At 42.7% G+C, this 21168-nt stretch overlaps 1 protein-coding gene across 2 annotated transcripts in view; it reads right to left on the bottom strand.

Moving 5' to 3' along the window:
* Nucleotides 1-21168, bottom strand: part of DOCK1 (dedicator of cytokinesis 1) — a 309905-nt gene that overhangs the window by 106600 nt on the left and 182137 nt on the right. For both annotated transcript variants that reach the window (XM_054831423.1, XM_054831422.1), the window contains exon 29: nt 19491-19585. In XM_054831423.1, the coding sequence (XP_054687398.1) occupies nt 19491-19585 (95 nt within the window). The remainder of the gene's footprint in view (nt 1-19490; nt 19586-21168) is intronic.

Consider the following 21168-nt stretch of genomic DNA (forward strand, 5'->3'; position numbering starts at 1 on the left):
CTGCTGCATCTCTGGCTTGCACACCGAGCACGTGCTGCACAGAACGGCTCCCGCAAGCCCGGCAGACCCAGGAGCCGTTTGCTCGGCGCCGCGCGCGTGCCCTCGGCAAACGCACCGCCAGCGTGCTGCACCCGGAACGCGCCCGACTTCTGCACGTGTCCGCTGGAACGGACGTGCATGCCTGCTGCGGGCATGCCCAGGCTGCTCCGCGGGGCTGATGGATGACGGGAAATATCAGGAGAGGGGAAAAAAATACCACCAATGAAAAAAAAAGAAAAAAAAAGGCAAATTTTTATTGTTTTCCCCAGTGAAATTTGAAGGAGAATTGAGAATTTGTGTAGGGAAATTTAGATCTAGAGAAGAATCAAACCAGTAATACTTTTAAATGGGTATTACAGTGTTCCAATGGACAAATTTCATGAAGAAAATAGTTTGGAAAGGAAAGATTAAATCCTTGTACTTAGCTCTTACAAGACTGACATGATGGTGCCCAGCACTAGAAAACCCCTTCTGCTGTTGGTGTACCTTCAGCCCAAGTATCTTTCACACCAAACCTAATTAACGTATCAAATTTAGTGAGGCAACAGTAGAGAGTAACACCAGATAAAACCTTTACATGGTGATTTCTCTCTAAGCATAGAAAACCCCAAACATGTAAATCTCCCTTTTTTATTTTAGAAAAGGCTTTTGGGGATTGCTCCTTCTCAGCCTAAAGCTCCTGGTAGATTCTGCAGCGTTCCAAACCCAGCACTGGCTCTGTAAGATGCCTTACAGCACTTACCATCCCAAACAGGGTTATTCACTGCATGGAGAGAATTCCATTATTGATAAACAGCACTGGGGAGCAGGCAAAAACCCCCCACAACCCTAAACCAAGCTGGTGCAATCTCACTGCAATTTTATTTAATAACACAGCTGGAAGTGACTTGGCCGTAACTCTTTCAGCGCATGTGATTCCTCCTTTCTGACTGCACCGTCTGATGAACCACGGCCATCTCCCGTCTCCCACGACTCAGACGGACAGAAGAGGACCTTTAGCTCCTCCTCAACCCACTGAATCTCTCCTGCTGCACAAGAACCTGCCGTTGGCACCCGCCGAGCTTTAACAGCATTTATTTGCTATCTAACATATCTAGCCACAAAACACACTTCAGCCCTTCCAGATTTTCAATTGAATCAGCTTGGAAAACCAGTGTGTGGCTACATCTTGTCTCACCGTAAGCCGGCTATCCCAGGTGAACTGCGGTATATCACTGCCATACACCACATGGTTTCTGTGTGTGTTGGGTTTGCGTGGCAAGGTTTTGGTAGTGGGGGGGCTACAGGGGTGGCTTCTGTGAGAAGCTGCTAGAAGCTCCCCCTGTGTCTGACAGAGCCAATGCCAGCCGGCTCTAAGACGGGCCCGCCGCTGGCCAAGGCCAAGCCAATCAGCGCCTCTGTGATAACATATTTAAGAAGAAAAACAGTTAGAGAGAGCTTTTGCAGCCGGAGAGAGGAGTGAGAAGATGTAAGAAACTCTGCAGACACCAAGGTCAGTGCAGAAGGAGGGGGAGGAGGTGCTCCAGGCGCCGGAGCAGAGATCCCCTTGCAGCCCGTGGTGAAGGCCATGGTGAAGCAGGCTGTCCCCCTGCAGCCCATGGAGGAAGGGTGAGGGGGTGTAGAGATTCCACCTGCAGCCCGTGGAGGACCCCACGCTGGAGCAGGTGGAGGCACCTGAAGGAGGCTGTGGCCCGTGGGAAGCCCACGCTGGAGCAAGTTCCTGGCCGGACCGGTGGACCCGTGAAGAGGGGAGCCCACGCCAGGGCAGGTTTGCTGGCAGGACTTGTGACCCCGTGGGGGACCCCACGCTGGAGCAGTTTAATCCTGAAGGTCTGCACCCCGTGAGAGGGACTCCATGCTGGAGCAGGGGAACGATGAGAGGAGTCCTCCCCCTGAGGATGAAGAAGCGGCAGAAACACCGTGAGATGAACTGACCGTAACCCCCACTCCCCGTCCCCCTGTGCCGCTGAGGGGGGGAAGGGTTGAAGCCGGGAGTGAAGTTGAGCCCGGGAAGATGGGAGGGGTGGGGGGAGGTGTTTTAAGATTTGATTTTATTTTCTCATTCCTCTACTCTGTTTTGCCTAGTAATAAATTAGATGAATTCCCTCTCTAAGTTTGGTCTGTTTTGCTCGTGACGATAATTAGAGAGTGATCTCTCCCTGTCCTTATCTCGACCTACAAGCATTTCGTTATGCCTTTTCTCCCGTTTAGTGAATGAGGGGAGTGAGAGAGCGGCTCTGGTGGGCACCTGGCCCCCAGCCAGGGTCAACCCACCACATTGTGAGACATCGCTCACCGCTTTGTTTGACAGACTGGAAAGACAGTTTTTACAGACCTGCAGATCAATTCTCACGATGACCCACTCCCGTGCCTGCACTGCTCGCCCCACACCTACGTCTCTGCCCAGAACCCTCTCCAGAGCATCTTAATACGAAACCTTTCTATTTATCGGCTATAACAAAACTATCACGGTCCCCACGTTAAATCAAGGCAAGTGCTGGATTTCAGCTATCACCCCTGTACACGTAGGATTCCCGTGTCGGAACAAGAGCAGCTTTAACAGAAACATGTAAAGAAACGGGATGAGATATCTCATAGGAGAGAGAACAGCACGCTCTGATTCAAAACTCCATGTACTGCACGGGGAAAGTTTACAAATTTAACTCAAATCCAGGTTAAGATGGAAGAGTCGGTGCTGTCAGGGGAACCACGGAAAAAAACGTTCCATGCAACAGCGGTTTTGCCCATTGGCTTCAGTGGGGTAATTTTTTCCCCCTAACTTTCAGAAAAAACCAAATTAGCAATTCATACTACAGATGGCACAAGTTATAAAGAAAATTAATGCAACAGTCTAACTGAAATGAGGCTGAGTGAAACACTACTATTTTCCCTGTGGACTCGTACGTCCACACGCCGAGTTGTGCTTTGTGAAGATAATATCCAGAAACTGCTCAGCAAAAACTTAAAAAATAAATAAATCTCTCAAATAATTCTGCTTTTTTTTTTTTTTTTCAGAGATGCACTTGAATGTTGGGTTAGGGGGTTGAGTCGCTTTTTTTTAAAGATGTAACATGGAAGGATTTGGTGTAAGTTTGTCATTGGCAATATTCTAGTTTTCTCCTAAGGGCTTTTATTCCATGTGTTTTTTCCAACACAAATAATTAGTTTGAAATCCTGACTAAGAATGAAATGAAGTCTTGTAAGTTAGAAGTGCCGAATGTCTAAAACCTCCATTGAATTCACCGTGAGTCGAACACAAAGCACGGTAAAGGATGGAAATCTAGTGTGCAGTCTGCGTGTTCATACAAAACGACCAACAGTTTTAGTCTATTTTCAAATTTTTTATTAGCAGCTCTGATGTTGGAATTTAAAAGACATTTTATATGTTGAATGAATAAATCACATATGCCAGCATAAATTTTTCATGATTTCTTCATAAATTCCTGATTTCTTGTTGTCAGTTGTCTTGGCAGAAACTAAAATATACGAAGCTGTAAAAACGTCACTCTAATTTAATTAAGACAACTGTCTGCTTTCAGTAGTATTTGACAAGCACTGGGTGATGCTACGTATCGCCCAGGATGCGCATCCAAGAGCACAATGGCCTTTTAGAACTACAGAGAATTAAGAACAACCTGCATCACCCTTGACTAGTTGGTGACCATCTCGCAGGTCCCTCAGGTTTTACATTTAATACTTGTTTGTAGGTTCAGATTCATTATAAACTGTGTTTTCTTTTGCTTCAGCACCAAATGAGAGTGGGATTTTCACCTTCTTCAATCAAGAAACAAGAGTTTACTAGAGTGGCGGATTTCATTTCTTTTGGAGACCATTACACTAGACCAGGAAAGAGTTAATTAGGAGAGGAGGAATGAAGAAATGGATGCAGGAAGAGAGTCCTCAGCCTTCAAGAGAAATTTCAGTATCAAAAGAAATTAGAGTAGGGCTGAGAACGTGCTCTTCAAGGAGAACCAAGTCCCTGCTCCCTTCCTTAGCAATCTGCCTGGATCAAAACACAGTTAGGGTGAAAAATGAGCTTTGAAGGTCTGGTCTGCATACGTCAAAGTGTCATTTGAAGGCAAGCCAAACTCAGCACACATTTGTCTAAGTTCACTGCTGCACTAAGGTACTCCAGCAATGAATTTGGCAAGGAACAAAAATGCAACGATCCCTCTCTACAGCCCCTGATCAGGCTTCACCTGAAAAAGTACATTTGTTTCTTGGCACTCCTGCAGCAGAAAAAATTGGACAAACTGGAAAAGATGAGCAGTAATTCTTAAAAAAAAAAAAAATAAATCCTTAGGTGCTACCAAAAGCACTGAAAATTACAGCTTTATGTAGACCAGGAAAAAGTTGGCTAAGAAGTAGTGTTTTCTGGGACACAATGCAGTGACAAGTGCTGACCGTATATGTGTAGGCTGTCCCAAAAAGAGGAAGGTACATCCCAATACGAATATATTAGTCAGGTAATAACTCTGAGATGTATCTCAAAGAGGGAAACGTTTTCCTTAAGAAAACTTTTCCTTGATAAAACATGACTGAAGTGGTTGTGGAAGAAGCACGTTGTAAAAAATAGTTTGACAAATGAAAAAGTATTCAGTGTTCAAAAAGAACTTACATAAAACACGTTTGCTTTTGACAGTTGGCAATTTTCTTTTGATTTTTAAAAATTAAACATGGTTGCTGACTGAAAAGATGCAAAACAGTCCAGCAAGAAGAACACGAGACAACAATGTGGGAGGCAGAGTGAATACTTGCAAATACATCGTAGTATCGCACCTCCTTTTAAAATCTCACTGACAAAAACATCCAACTAAAATTCATTCCAGAAATGTTTCTGTTTAAATATCTTTATAAGGGAGCTGTCAGAAAACCATCAACTATCGTCTTTGACATCTTACTCATTTTTCCAACTTTATGAGTACTTTTGTTCTGCCTTGCATACCGCAGAAATGACTGGGCCTGCGAAAGGTAAACCACTGAAAGTAATATATTTTATCAGAACCAAACGCAGAGGGGAACAAAACCACTGATTACTGAATGTCTGATTTCTCGGAGGGAAAATTTCGCCATGAACAAATAAGTAATGTCACAAAGGTAATTTTTTTAAGTTTTCTCTTAATATAGGATCACTTGTTTCTCCCACAAAGCTACTGCAGTTTAACTGCAACAGGAACCAAAATTTATTTTCACATGTAACATGAGAAAAGAGAAATAAACACCAAGGAGGGTGGATACGACTGCCATAGTCCTCCCAGCTCCGTGGGCTGCGCGCTTCATCCATCCGACCCAGACGAAGGAAGAGTCTGATGGACGCTCTTTGCTATGCAGAAGCCTAAATTCCGAGTGGTTTTGAGGATAAGTTGACCGACCACATGCTGCAACGCATCTCAATGTTCACGTATTAGAAGAAGACCTCTCCTTGCCCTTGCTACTCCCACCTAACCGCTGCTGCACCTCGATCCCAAGTTTCCTACCAGAGAACTGAGCAGCTGCCGCTCAAACCTTTACTGTGCGACATCAGTACGGATCTGACGGGAGCCCGGGAGATCCAGCAGCGCCCGTGGGCAAGCATCGGGGCTGACGCTCTTAGAGCACACGGGAACTCCGTGGTAGTGCCCCACGTTCGATGCCACAGTGTGTAACCTGCACGTACTGCAGTAACTCCAAAGGGAAAGTTTATATTCTACTTGGTCTCTTCCCGTTGACACTTAGGTTTCTTACGCTGCCAAACCAGAGCACTCGTGAGCACTCAGACTGCAGTATGATTACTCTCAACAGTTTTAATAACCTGCCAGATGTAGCTCTTTAAAGCAATACCCATCGTCCCCTCCATCCAGAAGGCCACGTAATGTGTGCTATTACCAGGGCAGAGCTGGTACCACGGCCCCCTGCCCCTCCACAACCTACCGAACGTGTGCACACGTACGACCGTACGATGGCAAACAGCCTTCCCCACGGACAGCGGCCGGCGGGAGACGAATCACCTCTGCAAACCGCTCGCTACCCAGAAGTTACTCTTGGTTTAGAGATACAAGCTCAAAGTTGAGACACGCAGAGCACGGCTCTCCCCGAGGTCACGCTGTGCATCACCTGCACATCACAACCCAGCGGTGCCCACCGATCCGGACCAGGGGAGCGATCCCCACAGTGGGCATCGGCCGCAGCACACGAGGTACGGCCCTCGCACCACCCGATGCTTTCATGCTGGCTCTACACCAGCTGCAGAAAGACAGGTGACACCTGAGCCAGCATAAAGCCTGCCAAAACAAATTAAGCTGTCAAAAAAATTAACAAATTTAATCAGGCAGATGATATCGTACCAAATGAGTGCTTTGTGTTACGGGAAGGTGGTGTTTTTCAACCGACAGCAGTAGTTCCAAACTGAACTTTAACAAGTTGTCACACCGCAGCCGGAGATAGCGGGCTCAGGGACCAGAGGCTCCGGTTTCAGCTGTCCCTCTGAAGCTACTTGCAGGTATCCTTTTCATTTTACTGATAATCATACTGACCTTAAAAATTACACTTGTCACACCTTCTGGAGCAACCATATACTCATTTACATTTTTGTATTTTAGTGAAGTTGCTGGCAATCAGCAAACAACTCCCACAAAGGCAAGGCTGTAATGCTCCTGCAAGGCTTCGGAGGGAGACAGGAAGGTGTTAGGTGCCGGCTTGCAGCAGGCGGACGGGGAAGCTTTTCCCATACGTGGCAGGACACAAATCTGAAAAGCTGGGAGATCAAAGCTACCGTCACTGGCAGAGCAAACGCAAGCGTATCCTCGTATACACTGAACCGCAAATACCCTTAGCAGCTCAGCCGGCATTTGATGAACATCTAGATACAATGAACTTAAAGAAGGAAAACATTTGCTTTCAGTATCTTTCATGTTATTAAGACTCCAAATGAAAAACATCTTGGAAGTTTAAAGCTCACCCATTCAAAGAACAGGAGTTGCGCAGAAGTATTTGACAGTATCTGGTCCAGTATTAATATTTTCTAACACAAATGGTTAGCTGTATGTTAAGGACTGTCTCATTTTGGTAAATGTTGAAAAATAAGGAATTTACCTAATCATCTCAATCTGTCCATCCAAAGAGCTGTCAACACGTCTGTTTTACTAGCTGCAACAGTGCCTGCTTAACTTAACGCAAATCCTTACGACGAAAAAAGAAAAACATCTGTCAAGAAAGGCCTTGCTAAATCTGTGCCTGCTATGACATTAAGAGACAGAGAAGGTGACTTTTCATTCCTTGTATTCAGTGATAGAAACCTTCATACTGGTGATAGCCAATGACCTGGTACCTCTTTGCTCTCTAAACATACTTTAAACTCTTACTGTCCTATAATCACACATGATCGTACAATCTGTTATGTCAGAGCATGAATAATTTTCTTCTTTTTTTTTTTTTTTACAGCCTCGTTGTTACTGCACTGGCTGTGCTTTCGCATACTCGAACTGTAAAAGCCTGTTTTCTAGAATCTGTTCATGAAATACTTCTGATCCTAAAACTTAATAACCCCAGAAAAGACCTCACTGGCTTTTTGCTCATCGAGGCTACTGCCCTCAGAAGCCAAAGTGCCGCATAATTGTCAGTCATTCAAAAAGACAAAAACCCTGAAAAGGAATGTTGGTAAGTTAAAAGCAAACAGGGGTTTACGCATATTTTACCAAAATTATATTAAATTCATAACTGTGCTGGTCACTATTTTTTTGAATTATTAAAAACCCCATACGTAAACAGCAAAATATTATTTCATAATACATGCAATACCTCTGTTTGATCAACTTACTCCTCCTACCATGTTCCTTTAATATGCCACAAATCATGGCAGAAAAATCTTGCAGCAGCAGAACCAGCATTTAAAATGACGCAGTAAAATTATCATCAATATTCTGATATTATTTTTGTTCTTGTACAACTCTGTTCTCCTTAAAACAGGCTAATGTTGGCAGGAGAAGGAAATATAATTGAAATGGTGTTCAACGTGTTGGGGGCTGGAGCTACCCCAGTGCCAGCAGCGGGGACCCAGCCTGGATACCAACAGGCAATTCTGGACACTTTTCACCTACAAAACAACTATTTTGGTTCTACAAGACAAGAAAATGGGAAATGAAGGTTTTGGCACGAGACTTGGGGTCACAAGGGCTGCCCAACATCATGGTTTCGTCCCTCCTTGTCCATGGGCTTCTCCGGGCCAAAGGAAAGTGGCCCCAAACATTATTCCTTCCACGTCAGGAAAAGCTTTTTCAGCTCATCAAACTTAAATTGGAACTGGTATTTCCAAAAGAAAAAAACCAGCTCAGGCCAGAAGGTTGCGTGAGATTTCTTTACATGTTATCCGGTTGTCATTTGTCACCAAATCCTGGCAAAATAAATCAGATGAGATTTTGGAAAGGGCAGAGAGTAAAAGGATACAGCTCTGAACACAGCATCAGTCCTAAAGGTCGTATCCCAGGCAAAAAACGAAGGAAAAAATCATGAACAAGCTTTAATAATTCTCAAAGTTCTATATCCTGACGCTTTCTTTACATCTAGACCTACACGACCAGCCTGACTGGCACAGTCTGTGAAGGACCAACTTCGCCAAAAGCCTGCAGATTTTTTGTGTCTCTCGTCCCTTGGGTTCAAAGCCTCCTGACTTCTCGTACCACCATCAAGACATTTTTTTCTTGCATTTCTTGAGCGATAGCTCTTGAGACTGCTCATGCACAAGGGGCAGCACTGGAGCTTTTACTGTTCCCCAATATTTTTTATTCCTGTATGGCAAAAAGGTGATTGACGGAAGGTAGCCAGGAAGAATAACCTGGGAATGTTACGGATGCTGATTTGAGTATGGAAAGCAAATCTACAGGAATCAACACGCCACAGTATTTCCTGTGACATTTGTTGATACATAAGGAGAGCACCACGCACTCAACTCTATTTTCCTTTGCAGCATTCTAACCTTCTCTCAGAAGGAATTCCTATCTCAGCAGGAAGAAAACGCAAGGGGTTTTCTCCGACACGGCTGCTGGCGGCTTTGCTCCATGCGCTGGCCATCGCAGCCCACCTCCGTCCCGGCATCCGCACTCCCGGTGCGTGGGTCCCGTTTTTATCAGAATCCCTCGGGAGAGCAAGATCTCCCACTTACCTGAAAATCAACAGGCTTGGGATTTCCCTTGTTTGTTTGGAAGAAGAAAAGGGGCATGAATTTCTGTGGTTCTGATACTTTCTATTATTACTATTTCAAGTAAATAGGAGAATTACAGTGCGGAGCAATTGGTTTTACTGGAAAAGTAAATAAAATGCTGTCTAAAATATGACTGATCAGCCAAAAGGCCATTTGCTCTCCTGCCTCTAAGTGCTGAAAATAACGAAGTCACTAATTGATGGCCAAAGCCATAGAATCTACAATCTGGTTTCAAAGTGAACTACAGAAATCTTCATTACAGAGTCTCAGCCAAGAGAAGCATTTAAGCCTGAACTTCCATTTCTAATATAGAGAAAAACATTTTTTGTTACTTCTGAAGACTGAAATAATAGGTTTTAAAATACCAGAAAAGATTAATAAAACTCAAGTGTGAGAAAGCAGCACATACTCCACTCACTAGGTATTTTTAAATGTGCAACAGCATTAACTTAAATGAAGCTGGCACAGAAAAATAATGATTTTAAGTGAAAATTGCTACACCTTCCGTGTTAAAAATAGACATCACATGACACTAGCTTTTACTGTCAGTAAAAATGGAGCCCTGCTAACATGCTTTTTGATTTAACACCTTCAGCTTCATTTAATTACCTACTTCATGCTGCTGCTTTTATAAGAAACAAGTATTCACACATTCTTGTTCATGCCATACATTTTGTGCCAAAAAAAAAAAAAAAAAAAAAAAGAAGCAATTTCATATTTGGGTACGTGATGTGGACAGCACTTCATGCTGTTGTTTAACTATGCCGAACGGATCGATCCAGGCATTTGCCCCGGAGTACAGGCTGCCTGTCAGGGGCCCAGAATTTCATTTACTCCCTGGAATTGCACATTCAGGTGGGTTTAGGGTCCTCGGGTGTACGCTGCACACATCCCCAGGCTGTCTCGGCACGATAAGGTTGTACCTTTTTCCCTTTGGACTCCCACCACCAAAGGACACCATCATCATTTCCTCAGTCTTGGTTTTTGCCACTTTCACAACTGATACTGAATTTTTCCCGTGGGAACCTAGAGGGCAAACGCTGCTCCGGGCGGTCCCACGAAATTTGGTGCTGCGGGGAGAAAGACTGATCTGGCACCAAACCCGAGAGCGGGGAGCCAAGCAAAGCGGAATAAAGCTGCAAGGCACATGGTCCCAAAGGCTTCATGAAATGAGAAAGCAAATATTCATATGCAGCATCATCCCAAACACCCACACTAGTACAATAATCTGAATTCAAATGTTCGGGATCTGCCCTCCCTCAACTTTTAAACAGGTAAACTTTGAGTATCTACACACCAGGGTCTCTTGAGTGAGTCGAGACAGCAAAAGAGAAAAAGAACATTCAGGATTATAAAATACAATTTAAAATGTAAAATCACAGTTAGGGGTTTTTTCAGTTCTAATTAGAAAATTTAGAATCAGAAAATGTTAAATTAAAGGAACTCCACTAAAGAATCTATCTGAATTAAACACAATCGGCTACGGGTTTCTGTTACTCCTGAAACAATTAAAGCACAAACCAGAAAAACAAAAATACGTAACAACATATTATTATCCACTATTCAGTGCAGAATATATTGAATTCTTCTCGAACTGCACCATTTCATAACCAAAAAAATATCATAAAAACCTGATAAATATACTGGTTGGTACAATATGCTCATGAATACAACCATCACAACGTATTTTCACGTCAATCCAGGTTTAGATTCCAGGAGGGAAAATAATATCCGTAATAGCCAAATCATTATTTTCCATTTGAAATTAATTTGGCAATGCTTCTTCAGATCTCAGTTAGACTCTTACCAGAGAATTATCATGGCACATAGTCTAACGACCTCTTGTAGCCTTCTTTCAAAACAACATATTAAACCCAGGAGTTCTTAACACTGTATAAATGCAAGTAAGGGGGGGGGGGGGGGGAAGTTAAAGTATCCGAAATAATTAGTTGGCTTTATTACTATCTTGTTAAAAACAAGAGAAACCAGACACCCACAGCATACTGTGGATGATGATTCCAGAAGCTGAGGAAGAAAAAGCTGTTTGCGATGTCATCTTGCTTTTGCTCATTGCGACCATTAGGCCAAGTTGCTACTCTCCCTTGGTTGCATAGAGCTCACATGTTCTATTTTTCTCCTAAAATATCACATTTCTGAGCCGCTTCTGAAAACAACAGAACAAATGTTCTGTTTGCAGAACAAATATTTACGAGTTGGTAAAATGTATTAAGGAAGATGACCAGCAGAGCAAACCCTTGGTTTAGTAGCCACCCCTCCCAGAGAAGCCCCTGAAATACCCCGTCTGTAAAATCCACAGCGTAACATGGGAAGTCCGCTGGAGTAAGTATTATTCTAAATTCACACATCTCTTCACAGTTCTCAAGCTTCATGAGATACATGTAGCATTCAAAATGTCTTCAAGGGATTAAATCTGCCACCACTCAAAGGAGGACAACCAGTTAATGGACAGGAATATTGCCAGGTCTAAACCTTAAGACTACTTAAAACTTTGCAAGGAGCCAAAAATAGCAAGGCCTTGTAACAGAAGAATAGAAGAAAAAATCTGTAAAAAACCTTAGTTCACTTTTTTTCCCCTTCATATATAAAACTTGAACTGGAGAACACCAGCAGCTGGGATCACTTTATCCCTATGTATTCCTAGCTCGGGAAGAGATGTTCCCTAACACGCAATTCTTTCCTTTAAAGTCACCGTAATTTTCTCGTAGCAAATAAAAGGTTGAAGTGTCACGGAATGTATCAGAAATATTTTGAGAAGACGTTAACTACTACTGAGCAATGAACGCGTGCATATTAGTCTAATGCTCCACGGTGATATTTTTGAAGCGAGTACTGAATAAAGATCATTCTTTCCCCAGCAAAATTAAACGCACCATCTCCCTCGTGCTTTAGGATGAAATACACCTGCAACAGCCTTCGCCTGACTTTATAGAGACGGGATGGTATAGAGATCTACGTTCCCCAGAGGACAGCAAATCCCCTCCACGCTTTAGGGACAGAAAAATGGGTTTGTCAAGGGAAGCAGGACAGCAACAGAACAAGCAGAGTCACAGCGGATGCTCGGGCACAGTCACCCAGCCCAAGCCCACGTTCCTCGCTGCAGGATGCCTTCACCAAAAACCCAACACACGTCTTCAAGCACATGAAACCCATAATTTAGACTATATAATAATGATTAAAACGGTAACTATTTTAGTACTGGAAATCATTATTCCACCTCTAGACCTCATAAAAGATTAATCATGATACGAATAGACGGGGGAGTACTCAGAGAAGCAGCAGATGGTTTTGGGGGGCTGGGAGAGGGCTGCGGCATCTCACCCATACACCCCCACCGTTGGCAGCTGCACCGGCGCAAAGGCTGCTACTCAACTTCTCTAGCAGAAGCGATCACAGGTTACAGAAATGAAGGAGAGAAACAGATCCATTAAATCCAGTGGACTGCAAAAAAACCCCCAACCCTGCAACCGTTGGTAATTCCCACGACAGTACCGTTACCAATGTACCACCTGTGCCAGGCACAACATTTCTAAGCCCTAACGGCTGGGATAAAATAACCTGCTACGGGGGATGCTTCCTTCCCTCCCGCTGCGGACACCATCAAAGGAAAAGAGCACCCGCTGAAGGACCCTCCTTCAAGGAGTCTCGGCCTTTTGAGTAAGAAACCCCCCCTTGTGTTATTTTAAACGCAGGCAAGTACATCCCAGGTCCAGTTAATTTGACAGGTACAACACTAAACCAAAAATCCTGCAAGGTCTTTGCTGAAAAGGTCAGTACATTATGCAACCAGGTTTTATGGACAGCAAAAAAAATCCCTCCGTGTACAGAAATTGTATCTTTATATAATTTAATAATGTGCATTCACCTGTTTTATTTAAAGATGAAGAGCAAGCCTTTGGGCACCTGAGTGAATTCTGAAAACTGGCTCCTAAGAAAGTCACATGCTTTGAAAATGTTTATCCTCAATCTGTACAGGATAAATAGTGGGAGCTTTTTCTATACACACAGAAATGTTTGGCACTAAACAAAACTGCTCCCATTTGAAGTCTTATCTCATTCCATCCCTAAATAAAATTATTTTGGTTTTCAAGTGGCATGTCTGGACTCTTAAACTTTCTAAATAAGTAAGCACAGAATCCTATAGGAAATGTATTAATAGTCAGGAAAATAGCAGCAATTCCTTCTAATCAAAGCTTTCCCTGCTGTTCTTGAAACAATGTATCCCTTCTCCTAAAAATATAATTGCACGTCAAACACTTTCCTCATCACGATATCCTATTTGGAAATGTAAAACAGTTACCATACTCCATAACACCACACACTGAGTAAATATTTTAATGATCAGTGCCCCAGTTATAAGTGCAAGCTTTCAGGTCACATCTACTACTAATCTCTTTGAAAGCGGCATTAACGCAGGTTTGAACACTGTACATGTGCAGGGCGTTTGGAAAATGAAGCAATAATTTCAAAGGGGTTTTGTGCTTCCCCTCCCCACCCTGTACGTCTGGTATTACTTGACAGTCTGTAGAACTGCCTTGTGTCCCTGCATTTTCTGTAGTTTTCTATCCAGAATCTTTGGCATCCTTCCGGACTAGTTTCCCCTGTTGTGAAAACCGCCTCTCCATCCATCGGTAGCTCGGGATGGATTTTAAACAAGAGCTTTTGCACTTGCACCTAATTTGACAGATCCGACTTGACTGGTCAATTATGCAAGTGCAAAGAGCCTATTTTCATACATTTATTAAAAACATGAGCGTTTTTGTTTCTATGTGCCTGTATAAAGCCTAGCAGAATATTGCAATTAAGCAAAATTTCAATAATCTACATGCCAATTTTATTTTGGCTTTGGGTTACTTGTCAGTAAGAATAACTCTCGGGCAACTGAAGCCTGTACTACATTTTAAGGTTCACAGTTACGCAAAACTTGCTTCAGTCCGTAACCGCTTCAGTGTTTGCACGCTATTGATGGATAGTCACATACATAGCCGAAGTTAATTCTGCAAGCGCAGTATAGATCTGACAGGTACTGCTATGACAACCACGGAGCAGAACAGCCTACATTTCCCTGGAAGCTCCAAAAATAAACATGCACAAGCCACTCCAGCAACAGTAAAAAAGGTACATGTTTACCAGATGTATCTCCCGGATCCTTCTTCCTCCTTTTTGTAAGATTTTTTTGGGGGGGGCTTTCAGACAGAAAATTCGTTAAGATTCTGGACTGGGGTTTCAGGAGGAAACACATCTCCATCCACCTGCAAAGCCAGTGCAGCACTAGTGGGGAGCAAGGTAAGATAGATTTGCTCCGGAAAAAAACAAAACGTAGGCACAAGAAAACTCATTCTCACTGAGAAGCATCTCATCCCTTTTTCTCTGACTTCAAAAGGCAAAATAACCAGGTATTTTATGTAAATGTGGACATTAGACACAAAAAATAGAACGGAAAACATCAAATTCATTTTTCATAGGCAGCTCAGCTTCCACTGGAACAGGTGCAGATGAAAGTAGTAGCTACAAATTAATATATCATAAGGTCTACCAAAGGAACTGATTGTCTCAACTGCCAAAAGTAAGACCAAAGACTAAATTATTTTCATTTACAAAAACGTAGAGAGGAACTGTTCTCATGTTCTGAGTTATATGTTTAAAAGGAACCTAAGTTTAGCTTGTCAGCTTATGACAAAAGTTAAAAACAATTTCTAAAACATTTCTGAATCATTTCTAAACATGATCTAGAAGGGAAAAATGTAAACAATACAAAATCCCAGCGTTTTTTAAAACTACTTCTACAGTTAAAACTCCTGGAGCGCGTTTTCCTGCAGGAGACGCCTGGAACGAAGAATCTGCCTCGGAAGCTCTCCTCATCTCCATCCTGAAACACAGGAAAACCTCCTGACTCCTCGCAACTCTTAAACACAGCTATCGGAGTTCATCCCAGAGACCGGCGTGACAGAAATACCACGGTGGCTGAAGATCAGGCCTAAATGTCATTATCGAGCATCTGGTGGATTGCTACGGAGCGGCTGTCGCAGTAGCTGTCAACACAGCTGATGAAACCAGTTCCTTTGAATGCAGTGATATTATGTCTTTACCTTAATAGGAATAACTCTTCCCGAAAATGTGAACATGTATAAACCTTATGACAGACGTTAATTTAAAGGTGCCCAAGTATCTTAAACAGAATTACTAGCCGTTTCCAACAACAATATTTAAAACTACAAGTAGCATTTTCTTTTGAAGTTGTTGTTATTTTTAGGCAACGTGCTCCTGAATACATTGAGTAACCACTTGCCAGGAGTTTGCTAGGCTTAAAAATTCCCGTTGAAAAAGAAAACCCAACAGATGAAAAGCTACATAAATTTAAACTAGACATAATCCTAACGCAGTCCAACCCGGAGAAATAGCCCTGAGCGACCGGTCCCCAGGGAAGCTCCGGGCAGGCAGGTGGGGGAGCGGCAAAAGGCAGCGGGTTCCCTGCAGGGATCCCCTGCGCAGAGCCCTGGGCGGCCAAGCGCGGCAGCGGGTCTCTGGCAAAGCACGGGGCCAGCCCGTACCGCACCGACGCTGCAGACCCTGCAGACGTGCTGCTACCTGCCGTTGCGAAGTTCGTCTCCAAGTCCCAGCCCAGCATCCGCCATCCAATACAGAGTGACAGGGCTCAAGACGACTCTCTAGACATCATTTAGTCTATTCCCCTTCTCCCTAAATTAAAACCGGCATCTTAACAGATGCTTGTCAAACTGTTTTTAAATACCTCTGCTTCTGGAGACTTCTCAACGCCCCGAGCAATCCACTGCAGCGCTCACTGCTAGACCACTTCCCCCAGCCTTGAACTCTTCTTGCTACATTTTATGACCGATATTTCTTATGCAATTCGAGATAGCTACGCAAAGGCTGCGCCCATCTGCTCGGCTGCAAAATTTTATCTGTCTGAAGACCCCTTCCTCTCTTTCTGCCCCTCTGTCTTCTCTCTTTTTAGATTTACCCAAAAGCAATGGCCATTTCAAGACAATACTTAATTATTAAATACTATTTTTGGCTATTCTTTTCAATCAACCACCCCTAAAAGTACCATGCCAGTAGGTATTGGCCTTCTAGGCATTCAGCTTTTTGGTTTAAACACAGTCTCTTGCTCTTCTCCTAGAATTAGCTGTTTCAATCATAATGCGCTGTGGTCTAGTATTTATCTCTGTCATCCCATCATCAACGGTTTTTTCCATCTCTGCTGCTTGGATATTGTATTGTTTATTGTAAAAAGGCAGCTGATTGGGACCGAAATTTGACAGTGAAAGGAAAAGCCATAGCATCAGTGTGAATACTCTTTCCTTTTACCCCCTCTGACAAGTTACGTTGCACAGCACCCGACGGACCTACACGGTGAGTACCACGTCTTGCACATCTGATCAGCAGTCAGCAAACCGACGCCGCCTTCAACATCCTGATGGCAAACCAAAGGATTCCACAGAATCCGTCACATTCAAACCCTTGGACTCTTATTTAACAAATTGCTTTGCTGAAACAATAGACTCTGGTTTTAATTAAATTAAGAGAAGTCAGTAAATAGAGTATTAAGTGGCACATCTAAGAACAAAAAAGTAACAATTATCTCATTAGATATGAGGATTTTTGTGTTCATTTCAGCACGATAGGTGGTAACACAGCGTGACTATCTGTGCTACTGAAACAAAGGCATGCTGAGCCTCGGAAGTAATCCTGTGCACGGCACAGCATCCTGCGGGGACAGGAGAGAGACAGTACCCAGAGTTTTCACGCACTATACCAAAAACATGTGTGCAAAGTGTACAGAAGAGAGGAATTTCTGTGACTATTAACGAGTGTGCATATATTTATGCATATAGGAATCCTACTAGTAAAGTTAAGGTCAAAGAAGCGTGGTACTAAATTGTAACTAAACACGCATTTGCAAATATTCCCTGTAATACATTCGCACGCATTTCTCCATTTCCCCTCTTCCCCCATAGCTACAACTCTATCTCAGGCAGAATATTTGAATCCACTGTTAACTATCTGGAAGCAAACCACCGCGTGGAGAGGTCTAACTTCCAGCTCGGTATTTTTTTTCCCTCTTTGTTTCACACTACCAGATATATTTCATGCAGAGAAACAAATGAACGAGTTAAAAATTAGCTCACTTAATTTGGCTTATGGCACAGATGTACTCGATCTGCAGAAGCAAGTGTACACAAAATGGCATGCTCCAAGGTATTTCTAGTGAGAGGATGTGGTAGCTTTAAACACAGAATTTGTTCTTAAATTTTTCCTAGCTTTCTTCAATAAAAGTTTATAGGGGTGAAAATAAATGGACCAGATGGACAAAAAGGTATTTTACAGTGCAGCTTTCTGCTTTTGGAAACCACATTAGCTTCAACAGGAAAAATGAAAAGCACTGAAATCAATTCAGACGCATTTACAAACGAGCTGGTGTAATGAAAATGAACTTGTAAATTAGAGATGAACAACCCCCTTTAGCACTTCTGCAGATATTCATCAACACCAGAAAGACTTGAAAAACATTTTTGTTTTTAACTTTAAATACTACTCAAATATTCGATGGGTACTGAGGTTATTCAGTACGAATCAGAGATCTTAACAACACATCCCGTTTCTGCTTCTTCAGGACTTAATGTTCAGCATGGGAAAAAGACAAGACTATTTTTAAGGATCAGAAAATCAAAGCCCCTACCCTCACTGCGGAGCTCTGCATCACACTTTGTATTACTCCAAATTTCCAGAGTGAGGAACAGCCTGGTAAGAATACCTTTGTGCTTTAAACAAAAAACCGTGGGGAGGGAAAGGCTCTCTCTATACTTTTGCTCTTTCACCTCTATGACCATAATTCCACAGTTAAAAAAGAAATCGAGGTCAAATCCCCACCCAAATGAACACTGAGAGGTTCTGGCACCGCCGTGAGGCTAGTATGAGGAATATCCATCTTTACATCTGGGGAAAGAGTCATCGCGATATTGTTCACACTGCAGTAACTGCCTTGGGCCTGGTTACCTGGCATTAACAGTGTCCAAACACGGACCTTCCCAATCATATTTCCCTCTCTTAAAAACCTCAGCAAAGCACAGAGGTGTTCTCCTGTTCGAAAGGATGCCAGGTAACATACGCTGTGAGGGTTTCCAAAGCACCTGCGACGCGACTCTCGAGACAGTTGGGAGTTCTTGAACCAAAACCACTTCCACAAATAAAAAAAAAAAAAGAAAAAAGAAAAAGAAAAAGAAAAAGAAACCCAATGGGCTTCAGATCTTCCTCCTCAGCTAATCTCAAAGGGCTTTTCATTTAAAACAGCAGGTGCTTTGCGAGCTGCAGCCACGCCAAAGTGTGCATCCATAACCATGGGGATAACTCCAAAGATGGCTGAATCTCCTAACTCATCGTTATTACGGATGGATTCTATTAGGTGGTTAAGGAGACTTCGGAAGGCAAGATTAAAGTTACGGTGCATTTTTATAACGAGAGTAGGAGCTGTGGTTCAGGATTTTATATAAGTAAACACTGACACCTTTATAGCCATAGTAGCTACCAGGAAGCACAGAAGAGATTTCTGCAGGCAACTAGTAAATATAATGTTTTTTCCTTACACTTTCATCACAGTACACATAAAAGCATTTGACACACTTAATAGATGTCACGAACATAAAGTATTGCACAAAGGCCTGCTAAATAATGATAATGCTGCAATTATTGAGGAAAAAAAAAAAAAAAAAGGAATTAGAAACATTTGCAGCCTGTCTCTTCATTACCAGGCTGATGGAATCTGGGTTTAAAATGCCTTTTCAATTCTCTCTTGTTAACACCACCGAGAATGTCCCAGAACATACAACTCCACATCAGCGTACGATAACCGCTAGTATTTGAGATCATATGCAAAACATATCATTTATCCCCAAAGGAATACATTTAATATTCTAAGATATGTATAGATCCCTACTGCATCTGCAGTTTGTTCCGAAATTTTGGTTCTCAGCATGACGCCACCCCTAATTTGTGGTGGATTCCAAGAGCCCTCAAACAGGCCACTAGAACGGTGCCCTGCAACCTCCACAGCCAATTTTTAAATAATTATTTGCATCACAGAAGGAAAAAAAAAAACAAAAACCCCAACCAAAACCCAAACCCCACACCATCCTAGCTGCCGCATTGTGTTTTACTGTTTCCAAGCAACACTGTTGTTTCAGATCAGACACGAAACAGCCATCTCGGCAAGCCACCCTGCTTTTCCCTCTATACTTACTTATTCTGCATCATGTTCATTATAACCCAGTCGAAGGGATAGACATTCTTCCCAATGAGATTCTTGAACATGATGAATGTTTCCATCAGGAAATCCTAAAAGAAGAGAAAATACTTGGAAAAGACCACTCTTCTAGATCCAAAAAATACAAGTGATAGTGTCAGTTATTAATGACTAGATTCAAAAGTTGTCTTACTGTTCCGCTTCATAAAAAAGCCATTATTCAGATACAACATACATGAAGTTTACTAAGGCATATTTATAGATGATGTACATAAATCCTGCAATAATTCTATTTAAACTTTTCAGAAATGATAACAACAGTAATCCTACATCGTAAACATCCCATGGTATTACTCAGCACAGCTTTGCCAGTTATCCAAAGGCAGTTTCTGCTGAAAAAAATTATTTCTTTTCTATACCGTAGACAAAGTCTCACGGTCCCCTCTGTGCAGCATGTACTGCAGCATACGCATCGTGACACATGCCCAGCGTATGCCGGAAAGTTGTTAAAAGCATACTGGTACATGGAAAGAGGAAAAAACCTAAAATATTGATTTTAATCTTACGGTAACACTAAAAATACTCCCTGGAGTCAGTTGATGAGTTTTCCCTCCCCTTGTGAATACCCTCCTGAAATTTTCTCTTGCCTGAAATCACGAATATCTATTTATCAAAACCACACATGCTCTAGCTCAAAACTGGGTTCAGGTGAGGGGGGTGGTGCACGTTACCCCGGGCGGGGGCAGACGACAGCAACGGTTTGGCCATCCTGAAACGAGGAGAGACTCTCTCCCTAAAGGGAGCAGCAGTAATTGCTTCTGCCAGTGAAAACCTGACCCAGAACGAAGTTAATTTAGTAGCATAAACCAATTTATTTCTACACAGATATAAACAAACACCTCTTTGGAACAGGAACCTCGTGCACTTTACAGTGTAAATTATCTTCTACAATTTGGGAATCTATAATTGCTATCTAACAATTTGAGCAATATAAAGAGAAAGGGGGGAAGAACGAACTTAATGCAAAAAGTCCTTGATCCACTTCACGCCGAGACAAAAATGAACTTTTATTCCAAGGTTAGAAGATCTTTCCTTTGCTACAGCTTCTCAGTAATGGTATTTATCTCGTCGATCTTTAAAATGTCAAATGCCTACAAAAACCCCCCAAAATGTTACATTCACTGGACTTTTAACTAAGGCTGGGTTTTATGTAACCTTTTCAGTGAGAAACAAATATGAAGTTACTGCTCTCATAAGTATTTCTTCCTGTGTGAGAGCCAGCCTCTCCGTCGCATTTTATCTTTCGATTCGTCGTTCCGTTGAGATGTTTTTCCTGGCTCAGAAATTCACAGTCGGTGGGAAGCTGGGAGCTGCAGAGATCCTGAGGACACAACATGGAGATCACGAAGCGACGTGAATTTCCAGGCTGCTCAGCTCCACCGTGAGCACGGCACAGGGGTTGCTTTGGGATGCTTTGCACCCCAGCTCCTGGTACCCAAGGAGATTCCCAGGCCAAAGAGGGCCAACAAAGCATCAGCAGCCACAAAAGACACATTTAAACCAAAAAACTGTATAATACTAGTAAAATACGTCCTCTCTTATTTTACCAAAACACAACATCAGTAAAGATGTTTTGACATTAACAGGATTGAGATAAAATTTGGAACTGCTCGTG

This window comes from Grus americana, chromosome 7 (assembly GCF_028858705.1).
Source record: "Grus americana isolate bGruAme1 chromosome 7, bGruAme1.mat, whole genome shotgun sequence".
In the NCBI taxonomy this organism is placed as follows: domain Eukaryota; kingdom Metazoa; phylum Chordata; class Aves; order Gruiformes; family Gruidae; genus Grus; species Grus americana.